This window comes from Sinocyclocheilus anshuiensis, unplaced genomic scaffold (genome assembly GCF_001515605.1).
Source record: "Sinocyclocheilus anshuiensis isolate Anshui unplaced genomic scaffold, SAMN03320099.WGS_v1.1 scaffold356, whole genome shotgun sequence".
Classification (NCBI taxonomy): Eukaryota; Metazoa; Chordata; class Actinopteri; order Cypriniformes; family Cyprinidae; genus Sinocyclocheilus; species Sinocyclocheilus anshuiensis.
In genome coordinates this window covers 771,799-787,691 of record NW_015554097.1, presented here as the reverse complement: position 1 = coordinate 787,691, position 15,893 = coordinate 771,799, and the positions used below count along the sequence as shown (strand labels likewise).

General features: G+C 37.7%; 1 protein-coding gene across 10 annotated transcripts in view; it reads left to right on the top strand.

Annotated features, from left to right (window-relative positions):
* The window catches only part of mef2cb (myocyte enhancer factor 2cb), an 86,584-nt gene that overhangs the window by 39,636 nt on the left and 31,055 nt on the right, over positions 1-15,893 (top strand). For 8 of the 10 annotated variants that reach the window (XM_016461773.1, XM_016461772.1, XM_016461778.1 and 5 more), the window contains one exon: positions 11,399-11,602. In XM_016461773.1, coding sequence (XP_016317259.1) covers positions 11,399-11,602 — 204 coding nt within the window. Of the gene's footprint in view, positions 1-11,398; positions 11,603-13,206; positions 13,407-15,893 lie in introns of those variants that run through there. The other 2 variants (XM_016461779.1, XM_016461780.1) reach the window with 1 other exon arrangement.

Genomic DNA, 15,893 nt, shown 5'->3' with positions numbered 1-15,893 from the left:
CACAGTCTCCTCTGTCTCGACACTCATCACATCCACCTCCTCGGAGGAAGATAGATGAAGCGTCTGGCTCTCTCTCTCTGGGGGCGTGGGAAGAAACCGCAGCGCGGGCTTCTGAACACTGAGCGAGAGAGCCGCGGATCTAGCGGGTGAGGACCGAGAAAAGGACGAGCCCGTCTCGGATCCCTCCGCTAAATCCACCCGCGATCCCCACGACAACAGTCTACGCCGTGCCTCGGCAACAGCGGGACCGCTGCCAGCGGGATCGCGAGCCTGGCCGCTCTCATCAAACACAGCCAGGCGAGAGCGGAGCATACGCAGCGAGAGTAACTCGCAGTGATGACAATCAGCTCCTCGACAGCTGACAGTGCATGCTCCGCTCCCAAACAAACGACACACAAATCATGTGTATCCCCCGCCGCCAGATATCGTGGGCAGGGAGGAACACAGCGTTTGTAATGCCGTTCGCTCGCCATAGACTTTTTCAGGATTGTTTTTTTTTTTTTTTTATATATGCTTGTGCGGACAGACAACAGTAAATAGACAGACACATACACAGAGCGCTACTGAAGAGCAGAAGCTGGTTTGCGCTCTGCCGGATGCGCTTTTATACTTTCTGGTGCTTACGTCACCCCGCACGTGACGTCTCGCTACTCCATTGGACTGATTTGACACGTGCTTCAGAACGTGGTCACGCAAGGGCGTTCCCCAAAGCGACTTCGACGCAGCTCGAGTTCCTGAAGGGGAACATTTGTATCTTCATTTCTCTGGCCGTGAAACAGAATCAAGTCAGGAACACATAAAAGCAGGCAGATATTATGCATAACAGATACTGTAGTTGTATTGATCGTATTGGTGCCAGTTACATAGACGCTTGTTCTACTGCAAGATCAATAAATGTTCTTTATGTTTGACATTTACATTTGTCCTCTTATGGAAAAAAAAAAAAGTAGAAAACCTGGAAAGCAGTTTGACAGAAAGTAACCTTGACTAGTTTGAGGTTTTTCTCTTTGTCTTCTGTATCTGTATCTGAACAGTCAACCAGAGTCCTCACATCCTTTCACAGGATGACACTTTGTCATAGAAACAGACATTTGTAGTTCCTCAGTCTGGTCTGGAGAAAAAAATAAAAAAGATGTGATTTTGGGAAAAGGACTTGGCTAAGAGTTGATATGACTGAGTGAGGCCATGCTGCTGCAGTTAATGGCTGCTGCCTGGACTTTGGGTGGGTTGATCAATTATTGAAGATAGTGTGAGGGCCCGAGGAGAAGTGGAGGAGAAAGAGAGAAAAAAGCGGGTGAGGAAAGTAATGGGCGTGTCAGCCGGAGCAGACAGAGGGGGCACAGTGACATTAGTCATTCAGTACTTGTGGGTTGAGTAAGTTCTCCCCCTTGAGGAAACCAGAGGCTCACATGCATGTGGGCTCTCATACCAAACGCTGAAAGAATGAGTCAAGGTACTTCTCAAACCAGAAACTTCTCTGTTCTCGGTTTCTATTTATTTTGAAAAACCAACAAGTTTTGAGGTTAACGAGGCATCATATTGAATTTGCTTCTGTATGAATTTCAAAGGTTTGTGTTCATGAAAAATAACAGTCTTATTGGTGAGTTTATGTTTGCGTAAAGGAATAGTTCATCCAGAAAGGACATTTTTGTCATTATTCACTGAATTCAAATCTTTTTTTTTTATGCTCAACACACATTTTTCAAGGGACTTCATGCAGCTCTTTCCATACAATGACAATTCATATATGTCAAGCTCTAAAAATAACAAAAAGCATAAAACATACCATAAAAGTAGTCAGAGAACTTCTGAGAAGTGATATTTGATCTCATTAATGTCTAAAATATATTTGATTTGAGAGTTATGGCTGAGGGGAAGAAAATTAAATAAGATAATGCCTTATATTTTAATCTTTTCCTCACACAAATTTATTTTATTTTATTTTATTTAGGGGGGAGCTTGGCACACGCAGTGACTATTAACTGCCATTATATAGATTTTTCTTTTTTTTTTTTCTCATCCACAGAAAATATAGTGAGTCTATAATGACAGAATTTTCCTTTTCTGCACAGCTTTTTTGCACTATTTTCAACTTTCAATGCTCAAAGACACTGAGTTTCTAATCATAAGTGAAGATAAAAGGAAAGGAGGAAAGAAACGGAGAAAAGGAGGAGGGGGCTGAGGTCAGGATGTTTTTGGCGAGGCTATCGGATTACACAGAGAGCATCCTGTCTTGGCGTTATCGCTGTTCTCCTATCCTTCTCTCCCTCTCTTTTTTTTCCTCACTCCCCCTTAACCAGACTTCAAGATCAGAGATTGATAAAGGAAGGACACCTGATGAGAGTCAATGCCACAGATTTCCAGGTCTTGGGATAGAAAAGAGGAAAGGGAGGGCAAAGAAAGCAACAATGACATTTATTTAATATGGTTGAAATTGAGCCTTTTATACTACTTAATTACTTTTGTTCTGTGAATGGTAAGATGTGTCTGCCATGTGGGATTGAACTCTTGGCTCACTACAAATGTAAACTTCTAATCTGCATGATTGCAATGTTGCAGGATAGTGGAATAGATAAAATATGTTAACATTTTAAATTCTTCTAATTATTTGTAATGCATTACTTCATAAACACAGAAGCCCTTGAGCATGAAATGTATCATTTTGCCAAAATTGGTCATAATTTTGCATGCTTACTGTCTAGTATGACCATATCGTTAGCCGTATGTCAACAACTGACCAATGACAAAACCTACTGTGGCCTTGCAAAGTGATAAAAAATACGCTCATAAATTCTCCATAGAGGTTTTGGTCAGAAGATGCTTTGCTGAAAACATGCATCATAAATTATTGTGTATTTATAGAGTATATGCCATGTTCAACAGCTGGCACAGGGGTTGTCATTGACTGTTGTCCTCTTGCTGCCATTCATCTTGGGCTGTGGCAAACAACCAGCTTCTTTGTATTACAAGAGAAGCATGAAGACAGACATCACAAGACAAGAATGGGAGGCCTTTGACTTACAAAGGGTTTTTTCTTTTCTATTTTGCTTTTTCTCTGCCCTCTAGCTCTTAATGTGTTGAAGACGTGGCTGGGGCTGTGCATATTTTCACTTCCTCTTTAAGGAACTCTTTCCATGCTGAAGCCAAATAAACAACAGACTGTTTCAATGGTATTACCTTAAGCTCGGCATTCTTGAGATGTTTGCTCTCTTTTCATGCAAATGCAACCAATTTTTGTAGCAGAGTTGCATTTTATGGGTGAGATAAGATGAAAAAGGTGATGCTAATAATAAATTACAAATGAATTATATTTTAAAATGTATTAAAAACGTAATATATTTAATATAAAATATATTTATGTAACATTTTATTTAGAAATAAAACTAAAATGTTATTTATTTTAGTGATAGCAAAGTTGAATGTTCAGCTTCAGTGAAAATCAGCTTCCAGTCTTCAATGCCACTTGATCCTTAAAAAAAATATTTTAATATGCTGATTTGGTGAAAACAGTTGTGCTGCTTAATATACATAAATAAAAAATAATATAATTTATTAAAAAAGTACTTACTTTTGAACTGCAGTGTATATTAAATAATTGTTTGTTATCTAATATGTAATGGCTCTATTAATATAATTGCATATACTTTTCATTTACCATGTCAACATGTTAACATTTATTTATACAGTTTGCCTGATAGAGCTAAATAAAAAAGGCAAAAGTATATGATATAACCTTAAATACTAAATGGATATACTGTAAAAACCTAAACCTACTCAGTACATAAGAATCACCTTTTTCAAACATTTAATGTTTGAATGCTCAAAAATCTTTGGCCCAATTGTCGTCTCCCATCATTTCCTTGCTGATATCACCTCTTCCAGATTGGCAGCTTCCCTACGGCCCACCCTGCCTCTGGCGCCATGCTTATGGGCACAAGGCCTCAATCGCCCTGTGCGGCCACTTTGGCTCTGTAGCCCACCTCCTAAAAACACTTGCACAGAGCAGTGCACCTCCAGCAGGCCTCCCTGGCGTTGACTGGCTGCCCAGAAGCTTAGACAGAGGGCATCAGTGTGAAGAGCCTGGCTTTCTTCCCCCCAGACACTCAAACACTTTCCTGGGCACGTCACATGAAAGGACCCCCTGTGTCTTAAAAGTGTTAGCCACATCGCTAACAAGAGCATGCTTACTGACTAATTTTCACACTGCTGAATACACAGAGTACACTTGCAAGCACGTTTAAGAGAGATGAATCTGTGTAATAATTATGTGAAGATAAAATTATATGTAGTTAGTTATAGTTAGGAACCAGTGACAGTGCTGATTCATCTGCTATATGATGGCAAGAGAGGCCGCGATACCAGGATTAAGGCAGGACATGGTGGATGTCTGACATTGGTGATGAAATAAAGGTGATGAAACATTTGCTTATTTGAAGAATAAATGTTGTTGCTGCTGCTGTCTTGGAAAATTAAACCCAACACATACAGATGATACTCTTAGATTCACTGAGTTCAGGAAAATGTGATCTTTATGGCCACGTTAATGTGCAGCATTCAAACAATATTTTAGCCTATATAATAATAATATTTATATTTACACTGCTGTTCAGAGGCCAGTAAAAAAAATTTTAAGACGACATTTTTTCTTTTGAACTTTCAGTTTGTTAAAGAATCCTGAAAAAAGTATCATGGTCTCCACAAAAATACTAAGTAGACTATTTTCAACATTGATAATAAGAAATGTTTCTTGAGCACCAAATCAACAAATTAGAATGATTTGTGAAGGAACATGTGACACTGAAGACTGGAGTAATGATGCAGAATTCAGCTTTGCCATCACAGGAATAAATGGCATAAAAAAAAATAAAAATAAAATATATATATATATAAGCAGTTATTTAAAATTTTAATAATATTCCATAATATTACTTTTTCACAATATTACAGTATTTTTTTATCAAATAATTGTGGCCTTGGTGAGCATAAGAGGCTCCTTTCAAAAACATTAAAAAGTCTTAGCGGCCCAAACATTTGAATGGTAGTGTATAATACATTGTAATTTATTCTGTTTCATTTTTATTTACTTGAATGGGACAAGAAGGAAATGATAACTCACTTTGATATGAACCAGGTTTTAACCTACAAAGAGCAAAAAGAACATTTGCAAAGATCACATTTTGGGATTTTCTTCAGCAGAAAGGGCCAGTTGTCACCCATTACTTCTGTGATAGAAATCCGTTTTCTGGAAGCCTCTTTGTGATAGAAGTTCATTCAAAAGTGCGTACTTTAATTGACACTCAACATGCACTAGATGTGGTTTTTACCCCTCTAACTGACTTGGCAAATGCAGGCACCACACGTTCTGTAGGCTTCTGTTACCTTTCTTTTCATCTCTGCCTCATGATGGTGTGATGGCATGGAGACGGAGCTTGATTCAGCCATCCATGACAACAGAGGCGTCTCTCCAATCAACAACGGAAAGGTGTGAAACAGTTTGAGTAAAATTAACAGCAAGAAAATAATGAGGCCCTCTGGGTATCCCATCACCCCTTGCTCTCCTCTCCACAATTCCCACCTTTCTCTTGTGATCGTTACCTCTGCGCCTGTCTCCTCATAAAACACGCTGTGCGCGTTTTTTCACTTTTTCATCTGTCTCTCCCTCTCTCGCTCTGTCTTCTTTTTCTGCTTCTTCACCAACATCTTCTCAAAAATTCCTTTGCTTCTGCAAAGTATAACTTCTCCAAATGTCTCCTCTTCGAATTGATCTTCTTAAAATTCCTGTTCCTCTAACGCTAATTGTTATTCCACTTTTCTTCTCATTATTCAGTGCTTTTCTCATTTTCATTTTTCATGCAGGTTTTGCTGCTTATTATATTTCTGCTGATGACCTTCAAAACGTTCTTTTTGTTACAGTAAGTGACGCTCAGTGAGGTTTTGAAAGCAATGCTTAAATATTGCATATTTTGTTACTATCAGTGTAGTTTAGCAGGAACAGAGTTTATGAAAGAGCACAAATGCATCTTCTAACATTGTTTAACATTTAAATATAAGCTGTTGAGAAAGGAAACAGAGCCAAATTTGTGTTGGGTAAACATGTCTATTGTCAATACAATCCCTACTGTGAGACTTCATATTGATTCATATAACATGGAGCGTGAGTGGGGAGATTTTGGGGTGCGTGGGTCACATGAATCGCGGTGCAGGGGCAGATGGTGACAAATGGACATTCATCCCCCTGTCTCTGTCCTCTAGAGGAACTCCCCAGGGGAAAAATGCACTGGAGGCGGGAAGCAGAAGCGAAGCCATTGTGAAGGGGAAGCTGTCAGGCACTTCCTGTTATGAGAGGAAATGCATACAAATGTGCTTCCTGACCTCCCCCCTCCGACTCCCCCTCACACACACACACACACACACCGAACTCAGGCTGGGAATCGGACCTTTTTTCTCCTTTCTCCCTTTCATTCTTTCTGTTTGGCAGTAGAAAGTGATTCTCAGTCCTTTGAACAACAGTTCAGACTCTCCTCACCGTTATGTGCGCAATGGCGCATTTAAGTCTACATACTCAGCAGTTAGTTTGTCATGCATGACACGGTTGTGCTCACATGATAAGGGTTTCACACTCCTGTGGTCTACAGGTTCAGAGTTCGAAGAAACAAAATCACAATCGTTATGAACCGTGGTCCATCACTTTTTGCAGCTCTCACCACATTGAGGAGGTGTTGTAACTGGCATTTTCTGCAATTAGCACGCTGGCTCGCTGAAGGCTCATGTGCTTCACAGATAACAAGGAATGAGATTGTGGAGGCAAGTAGCGAGCAAGAGAAGCAGGACAACATCACACTTAAGGCCCTTGTTGTGACCACATTACTTAAGCATGTTTCATATATGGTGAACTTTGTACTAAAACACTGGTTTTTGGAGACAATGAGCTTGGGAAATCATTTGCTTTGAGTGACCGAACGCTATTATAAAGTTATTTTCATCATCTGATGAGATATGTAATGTTCGGCTAATATTCAGTCATCTGATCTCCCACAGTGAGGTGACTCTCTTCATGTTAAATAAGCAGCTTTTATTAGTCTACTGTATTTATCTGATTTGAGTATTTATCTCATGTTGAGTGGACATGACTTTAAACAGATTTCCCACTCATATTTTAGGGTTAAAACCTAATAGTAAACAAAAGCATTCTTTCATCATTTTCTCACCCTCATCTGACTTTGTTTCTTCGGCGAAACACAAAAGAAGATATTTTGAAGAATCTTGTTAACTAAAAAGTTTTACCTGACAAGTTTGACTTCTACTGTCAAAATATCAGAAATATCTTTCATAGAAGAAAGTAAGTGAGATGATGGTGATGACATGAAGGCGAGTAAAAGATAACAGAATTTTCTTTTTTGGGTTGAGTATCCACGTAAGATCTAACACCTTTAACTTAAATAGGAATATACTTGAACTTGTGTAAATGAATAGCAAAGTGAAATTATAAGGAAACTTTATGGATTTTATGGACATCAAAAGAATATAATTGACATTGCAAAAAGCCTATGATGAAGGACTTGTGAAGTATCTTTAGTATGTGGCGTTAGTGTTTGACTGTGGGTGTTGAAGTCACTGGCCACAGTTGTTAGCTTGACCACAGTGATTATTTTAAGTCTTTATATATCCATATCTATGTATGTGTCATACTACTTTCTGAGAACTGCTTCAGATTGCTACGTTTATTTTGGATGTGCGAATTAATGACTGACTTTATTATTTGTTATTCAAATAATCCAAAATTCAAAGTCTGTTCATCAAACACACTGTTCAGCGTTTTCTTTTCTCAACCTGCTGTCATACTGGAGGTCAAATATATCAAATGACAGATTTTTGGCTTATTCTTTTTGCATCTTGTCACACTTGCCAAATCTCCAGAAGCCTCAAGAAGAAACCTCTCAGAACGGCAAAGCCACACTATAGAGGCTTTCTCAGGAAGCTCGAAACTCACATTGTGGCTTTATCTTGCAGATAAGGGAGCTGTCAAAACATTACTTGTGTTATTTAAGTGCCTGTTCAACTTGTCAAAATGATCTTGTCAAAATTATACATAATCAATGCATCATAACTTCTCTCATAAATTATTAGAAATATGATGATAGAGGATGACCAGCAGGATGAGAATCACTACTATAACTTTTGTAACCGTAATCTCTGAAGGATGAGAGGTCAACTGTCAAACAAAATTGGTGAACTCCAGTTGAAATATCTCGATTCTCACCTTTATAGATTATGTTACTTGATCTATAGTGGGTGATGGTCAAAGTAGCCTAATAATGTAGGCTAGTCTATTAACTATACATACAATCCTGTCTGTTTGCTTAAGTAACAGATATGGGTGTCATGCCATAACATATTTTTAATACGACTGACTTTATATTTAATGTGAATTTAACATTGAAAGTTAATGTGAATAAAAACATTGTAAGTTAGGCTACTTGTCATAACACTTTCATTGTACTGAAAGAGAGCAAAGAACATTTACATTATCAAAGAACATTTTCACTGACAGTCTAGAGTTCAAGCACTCTCATAAACTCCCATTAAAATCAATGAAGCTGTTTACACTGTGAAATTAATATCTTACTTACAGATTCATACACACATCTGCAGTTTGTTGTTTCTGATGAGAGAATTCCCCAGAAAGAGGTAGCGAGTGAAGAAAACACCAGCATTTTAGCGATGACTCATCTGAACGCCTCTGATTGGTCATTGCATTCATAAGCTCAACAGCATCGTGTGTGATTGGTTATAATGCGCAGTGCTGTAAAAACGCGTCGACGTGTTTGTCTCTGGCTCAGTGCCAGCTAGCGAACTTAGATTTGAATTTAGCAGCTGATGATATGAGGCACTGAACGATTTAATCATGCTGGTGTGATTGTATCAAATACAGAATATATTATTCGGCTATTTTTTGTCTTTTGGAAGCTGCATTCAAAATCTACTTGGCTCAAAAATACTTTGAATGGGCATGATGCCTCTGACTCCAGTTCAAGTACACAAACTATAAAAAGTGGTGACTGGACATTATTTTGTTTAAGGGGATAGTTCACCCAAAAATGAAAATTCTTTTATCATTTACTCCCCATCATATTGCACCAAACCTGGATGACGTCTCAGGTTACTTATGTAACCATGGTTCCCTGAGTAGGGAACGAGACACTGCGTCCTCTAGGGGTCGCTATGGGGAACGCCTCGTCGTGACCCGTGTCTGAAGCATACATTGAAAAAACACCAACTTGTTGGCCGGCGACAGCCATGACGTCACTACCGGTGCGACTACAGTATGTCCTGAATCGCGGGAAGCAGATGGCTGCCCCTCTTTCCTCGAAAAGAGAGACAAACGAGAGCAGAGCTTTCCCCTTGGAAAAAGCGCTCGCAGTGCACACCGATTGCCCCCTCGGAGGCATCATGTGCGTGCTCTTCGCCCAAACAAATAACGCATAGATCGTGTGTGTCATCAGATGTTAAACAACGTCAACACAAATGCACACATCCTTAAACGCTTTGCTAGTGCTCGCCATAATGAGATGAATAGAGATCGCTCTTACCACAAAAATGCACGCTTCAAACAAAACAGTCAATGAAGACGAAGAAGAGAATGATGTGTGCTCCCGGCGCCTATTTATACTGTAGTCGCACCGGTAGTGACGTCATGGCTGTCGCCGACCAACGAGTTGGTGTTTTTTCAATGTATGCTTCAGACACGGGTCACGCCGAGGCGTTCCCCGTAGCGACCCCTAGAGGACGCAGTTCGAAGTTCCCATGAAAGGGAACTTTCTTTATTCTGTGGGGCGCAAACAATTTATTTATTTATTTAGGACCCCACTGACTTTCATTATATGGACAAAGATGTTCTTGAAATAACTTTTTAGTGCTCTGCAGGTGAAAGAAAATCAAATAAATTTGGAACGACATGAGGGTGAATATATGAATTTTCATTTTTGAGAGAACTATGTTTAGATTACCTGACAATGTACACTATAAAATGTTCCTATTTTTCATAAGGCTACACAAGTTTAATTTAGACTGTACCCATATTTTTAAATTAAAACTCAAGTTTTTGAAACAAAAACTTCATCTACTCTCTTATGTAACTAGGACGCATTCTTAAATCTTTTTTTTTTTTCATTTAACATACCAGCTAAATAGTTTCACCATGACAACGTGAGAAACAAATTAGCAGCATCAAGAATGTAATACCTTATGCTAATACGTGCTAATTCTCTTGCTGATTATCAAGAGAATAATGTTATATTTTGTAATATAATGCACTTTCATTATGCAATAAATAAAGAGATATAGATTGCTGTGAACATGTATCACAATAACAGGTGCATGGGGACATTTTGGCTACATTTAAAAGAGATGAAGAGTTTAGTGGTTTGGCCTAAAGGTTCCTCCTTTGTCATGAGCTGGTCTCTGTGTGTTTGTGTTTGTGTGTGTGTGTGTGTGGTTTCTCCAGCACTGCATTTAAGTGCTTAGGAGACATGAAACTTCTGAGGTCAGAGAGAGATGCTTCTTCTTCTTCTTCTTCTTTTTGTAATGCTTCTAATTTAGATTAGAACATGCACTGAGAAGTCATTAACAGCCTCTCAGACACTCTGTGGCAGCGATGATCTTTGTGCGTGAGTGAGTGTGTGCATGTGTTTATATGTCTGTGCATCTGCTGAAAAGTGCATTTGCACACAGATGTACACGAGGAGAATTTGCCTCCCGTGCAATACAGACAATCTTTCTTTTTTCCCTCAGTTTGCTTAAGGTGTATATGGTAAACCTTTATCATGGAATACAATCCTAATTATACAGTTGATCTTTTGTATTAGAGGGGCCAGACAAAGTTAGTGTTACTGTATTATTCTTCATTATTATTCTGTATTAATAATACTGTAGTATTATTATTATTATTATGAAAGGTTAGTGCATGATTTTGGAGCACATAGGTTATATTTCGATTATTAAAACTATTTTCTACTTATGAATGCAAGAATAAAAACAAAAATGAAATAAGCATAATAATTTTGGTTAAAGAACAGAATTTTTAAGAGAGCTTCAGATGATTTATGAGAGGAAAGAGCTATTACGCTATTGTCTGTTTTTCCAGATAATTTGGAAGAGCACAAAGGAAAATAAAAGAAAGCAGACAGAAGGAAAGAAAAGTAACATTGATTTTTCCGAAAAAACACTCTATTTAGGACAACTCGGGAGTCAGGAATATTTAAGAGCATCAACGCGCTGAGCAAACACACATAGAGTCATCCATCTCGGTTTTTATGCCACCAGCCAATGCTTTGTGCAACGCCGTCAGTACAGCCTGTGACTTGTCTAACTCTTTTCCCTCTTCTGTATCTCTTTCTAGGTGACGTTTACAAAGAGAAAGTTTGGCCTGATGAAGAAAGCCTATGAGCTGAGCGTGTTGTGTGACTGTGAGATTGCCCTCATCATCTTCAACAGTACTAACAAGCTGTTCCAGTATGCCAGCACAGATATGGACAAAGTGTTGCTCAAATACACTGAGTACAATGAGCCACATGAGAGCAGGACCAACTCCGACATTGTGGAGGTGAGATTCTCAGATCTACACACACTTACCTGACATTCTCAAACTGTCAGCAGGTCGTTATTATTAAGATAATTTTATTTTTTATTTTTTAATACACCTCTGTTCAAATGTTTGGGGTCAGTCAGTTGATTTTGAAAACTGTTTAAGTCTGAACGACATGAGGGTGAATATATGAATTTTCATTTTTGAGAGAACTATGTTTAGATTACCTGACAATGTACACTATAAAATGTTCCTATTTTTCATAAGGCTACACAAGTTTAATTTAGACTGTACCCATATTTTTAAATTAAAACTCAAGTTTTTGAAACAAAAACTTCATCTACTCTCTTATGTAACTAGGACGCATTCTTAAATCTTTTTTTTTTTTCATTTAACATACCAGCTAAATAGTTTCACCATGACAACGTGAGAAACAAATTAGCAGCATCAAGAATGTAATACCTTATGCTAATACGTGCTAATTCTCTTGCTGATTATCAAGAGAATAATGTTATATTTTGTAATATAATGCACTTTCATTATGCAATAAATAAAGAGATATAGATTGCTGTGAACATGTATCACAATAACAGGTGCATGGGGACATTTTGGCTACATTTAAAAGAGATGAAGAGTTTAGTGGTTTGGCCTAAAGGTTCCTCCTTTGTCATGAGCTGGTCTCTGTGTGTTTGTGTTTGTGTGTGTGTGTGTGTGGTTTCTCCAGCACTGCATTTAAGTGCTTAGGAGACATGAAACTTCTGAGGTCAGAGAGAGATGCTTCTTCTTCTTCTTCTTCTTTTTGTAATGCTTCTAATTTAGATTAGAACATGCACTGAGAAGTCATTAACAGCCTCTCAGACACTCTGTGGCAGCGATGATCTTTGTGCGTGAGTGAGTGTGTGCATGTGTTTATATGTCTGTGCATCTGCTGAAAAGTGCATTTGCACACAGATGTACACGAGGAGAATTTGCCTCCCGTGCAATACAGACAATCTTTCTTTTTTCCCTCAGTTTGCTTAAGGTGTATATGGTAAACCTTTATCATGGAATACAATCCTAATTATACAGTTGATCTTTTGTATTAGAGGGGCCAGACAAAGTTAGTGTTACTGTATTATTCTTCATTATTATTCTGTATTAATAATACTGTAGTATTATTATTATTATTATGAAAGGTTAGTGCATGATTTTGGAGCACATAGGTTATATTTCGATTATTAAAACTATTTTCTACTTATGAATGCAAGAATAAAAACAAAAATGAAATAAGCATAATAATTTTGGTTAAAGAACAGAATTTTTAAGAGAGCTTTATGAGAGTTATGAGAGGAAAGAGCTATTACGCTATTGTCTGTTTTTCCAGATAATTTGGAAGAGCACTAAAAGAAAGAAAAGAAAGCAGACAGAAGGAAAGAAAAGTAACATTGATTTTTCCGAAAAAACACTCTATTTAGGACAACTCGGGAGTCAGGAATATTTAAGAGCATCAACGCGCTGAGCAAACACACATAGAGTCATCCATCTCGGTTTTTATGCCACCAGCCAATGCTTTGTGCAACGCCGTCAGTACAGCCTGTGACTTGTCTAACTCTTTTCCCTCTTCTGTATCTCTTTCTAGGTGACGTTTACAAAGAGAAAGTTTGGCCTGATGAAGAAAGCCTATGAGCTGAGCGTGTTGTGTGACTGTGAGATTGCCCTCATCATCTTCAACAGTACTAACAAGCTGTTCCAGTATGCCAGCACAGATATGGACAAAGTGTTGCTCAAATACACTGAGTACAATGAGCCACATGAGAGCAGGACCAACTCCGACATTGTGGAGGTGAGATTCTCAGATCTACACACACTTACCTGACATTCTCAAACTGTCAGCAGGTCGTTATTATTAAGATAATTTTATTTTTTATTTTTTAATACACCTCTGTTCAAATGTTTGGGGTCAGTCAGTTGATTTTGAAAACTGTTTTTGAAAGAAGTCTCTTATGCTCACCAAGGCTGCATTTATTTGATCAAAAATAAGAGTAATATTGTGAATTTAATACAATTTGAAGTAACCCTTTTCTATATTAATATATTTTAAAATGTAATTTATTCCTGTGATGGCAAAGCTGAATGTTCAGCATCATTACTCCAGTCTTCAGTTTCACATGATCCTTCAGAAATCATTCTGATATGCTGATTTGGTGCTCAAGAAACATTTCTTGCTATTATCAGTTACAAACAGTTGTGCTGCTTAATGACATTTTTTTCCAGATACCTGAAATGATTAAAAGTATTACTTTATTTCAAATAAAAAAAAAATTATAAAAAACAAATATTACTGACCCCAAATGTTTTAACAATAGTGTTTTCTTTTTTTCTTTTTTTTCTTTCTTTTATTTATTTATTTATAATTATTATTCTTTTTTTATTTTTGTTTTTTTTCTATTTTCATTAATTATTGACCTGATAAACATTATGTAATTTAGTGGCTGTTTGAAATGAAACTAATAAAAAGTGTTGCATAGGAATTGCATATTTCGATAGACTAAATATATCATTAACGTGATTTTGACTAGGTTTCCTTGTGCATAGTGCCATTGCACTCTAATTTTCTTATTTGTCCGTGGAGACTCTACAGACACAAACCCAAATTACAAACAGTTTTTGGAGTCTAATGGACTATAGATCATGCAGCACCCCTCTAATTATAATTATAAATAAGTACACTAACTGACATCCAGTATCAGGCTATATTTCATTTCACTCTGTTCTTTTTGAATGCCAGCTACTTTGATGTCTGCATTGTCTCAATCAGCTTAATGCTCCTAAAGTCTCTCAGGCCTTAGAGACATGTTGTCCGTGGGTTCCTGCCATAAACCTGAGGGCCTGGCCATGCTAAACTATTGTAGTTGTCTTGAAGCAAACATCCAAATGCGCATTACAGAGTGAGCTGGTAACATAATCTACTTTTCTGAGATGTCACAACACATCTTAAAAAGCAAAGGTGACATACGTGGGTTGACAAGGTGGTCCTCTGAAGGACTTAAAGGGTTAGTTCACCCAAAAATGAAAATTAGGCTGCGTTTTACTCACCCCCGAGGCATCCTAGGTGTATATGACTTTCTTCTTTCAGATAAATCCAGTCAGAGTTATATTACAAATTGTCTTTGATCTTTCAAGCTGTTTAATGCCACTCAGCGGGTGTTGCATTGCTTCAGTTCAAAAGAACTTAAATAAAAATCGCCCATCCATAAAAAAAAAGTGTCTCACACGGCTCCGGGGGGTGAACAAAGGCCTTCTGTAGCGAATCGATGCGTTTTTGTAAGAAAAATATCCATATTCAAAACGTAATAATCACTTGAATCTAGCTTGCGCTCACTGTTGTAAATGGAAGCAGTTCCGGGGGAATGACGTATGAGGTCAACTTTGCGCATGCGCCGCCCAGAAGTGACGCACGTGGAAATGCAGCGGAGAGATCAAAACAAAACAACGGTCAAGAATTAGAAGTACAAAACAAGGATCTGTAAAGAATGTCACAGGATTTTGATATAAGCCAAGAGGAGACTAGTTTTCCTTTGCTAAATAAAAATCAGTATCAGTATCAGAATCCAATTTGTTAGTTAAAAAAAAAAAGAAAGAAAGAAAAGAAAATCTGAATTCTGAATCAGCTATGATCAGCGCATCACTAATTAAAATACAAAGTAAAAGGCCTCAAATTTGAAGTACAATCTGGGATGTCTTTTTCTATCAATTCTTCAATAGGTAGATCTTGTCTTTCATAAAGGCCGAGGTCAGGGATCTTGGGCCTAAAAAGGTTGGTGACCACTGCTTTAAGGGCTCTAAGACTGTGTCCTCTTGCCATGCGCAACAACATACGAGCAGGTCCACATCTACAAACAAAGTTAATATCCCAAGATCTATGGGTGAGTTTATGAAGTGGGTTGATCTTAATTTAAGTGCAATCCAACTCCTTTGCTCTTAGAGTCAGACAGACAAAACATGTTTTTTCTGTCTACTTCCTTTTTTTATTCTGACATATTGTCACAAGTCACATTCCTGCCCACTCTGTGGTCCATCTTCATTTCCGCTGTGTGTAAACTTGCCTTAATTTGCTTGATAACTCTGCAGCTTGATAATTTTGTTTTATTTATTTACGTATTCAGTAAGTATATTTCCATATGCATATATCTCATAAAAGCCAGTGTGGCATTTATCATTTATATTAGTGCGGTCAAACGATTAATCGTGATTAATCACATCCAAAATAAAAGTTTTTGTTTACATAATATATGTGTGTGTACTGTGTATATTTATTATGTATATATAA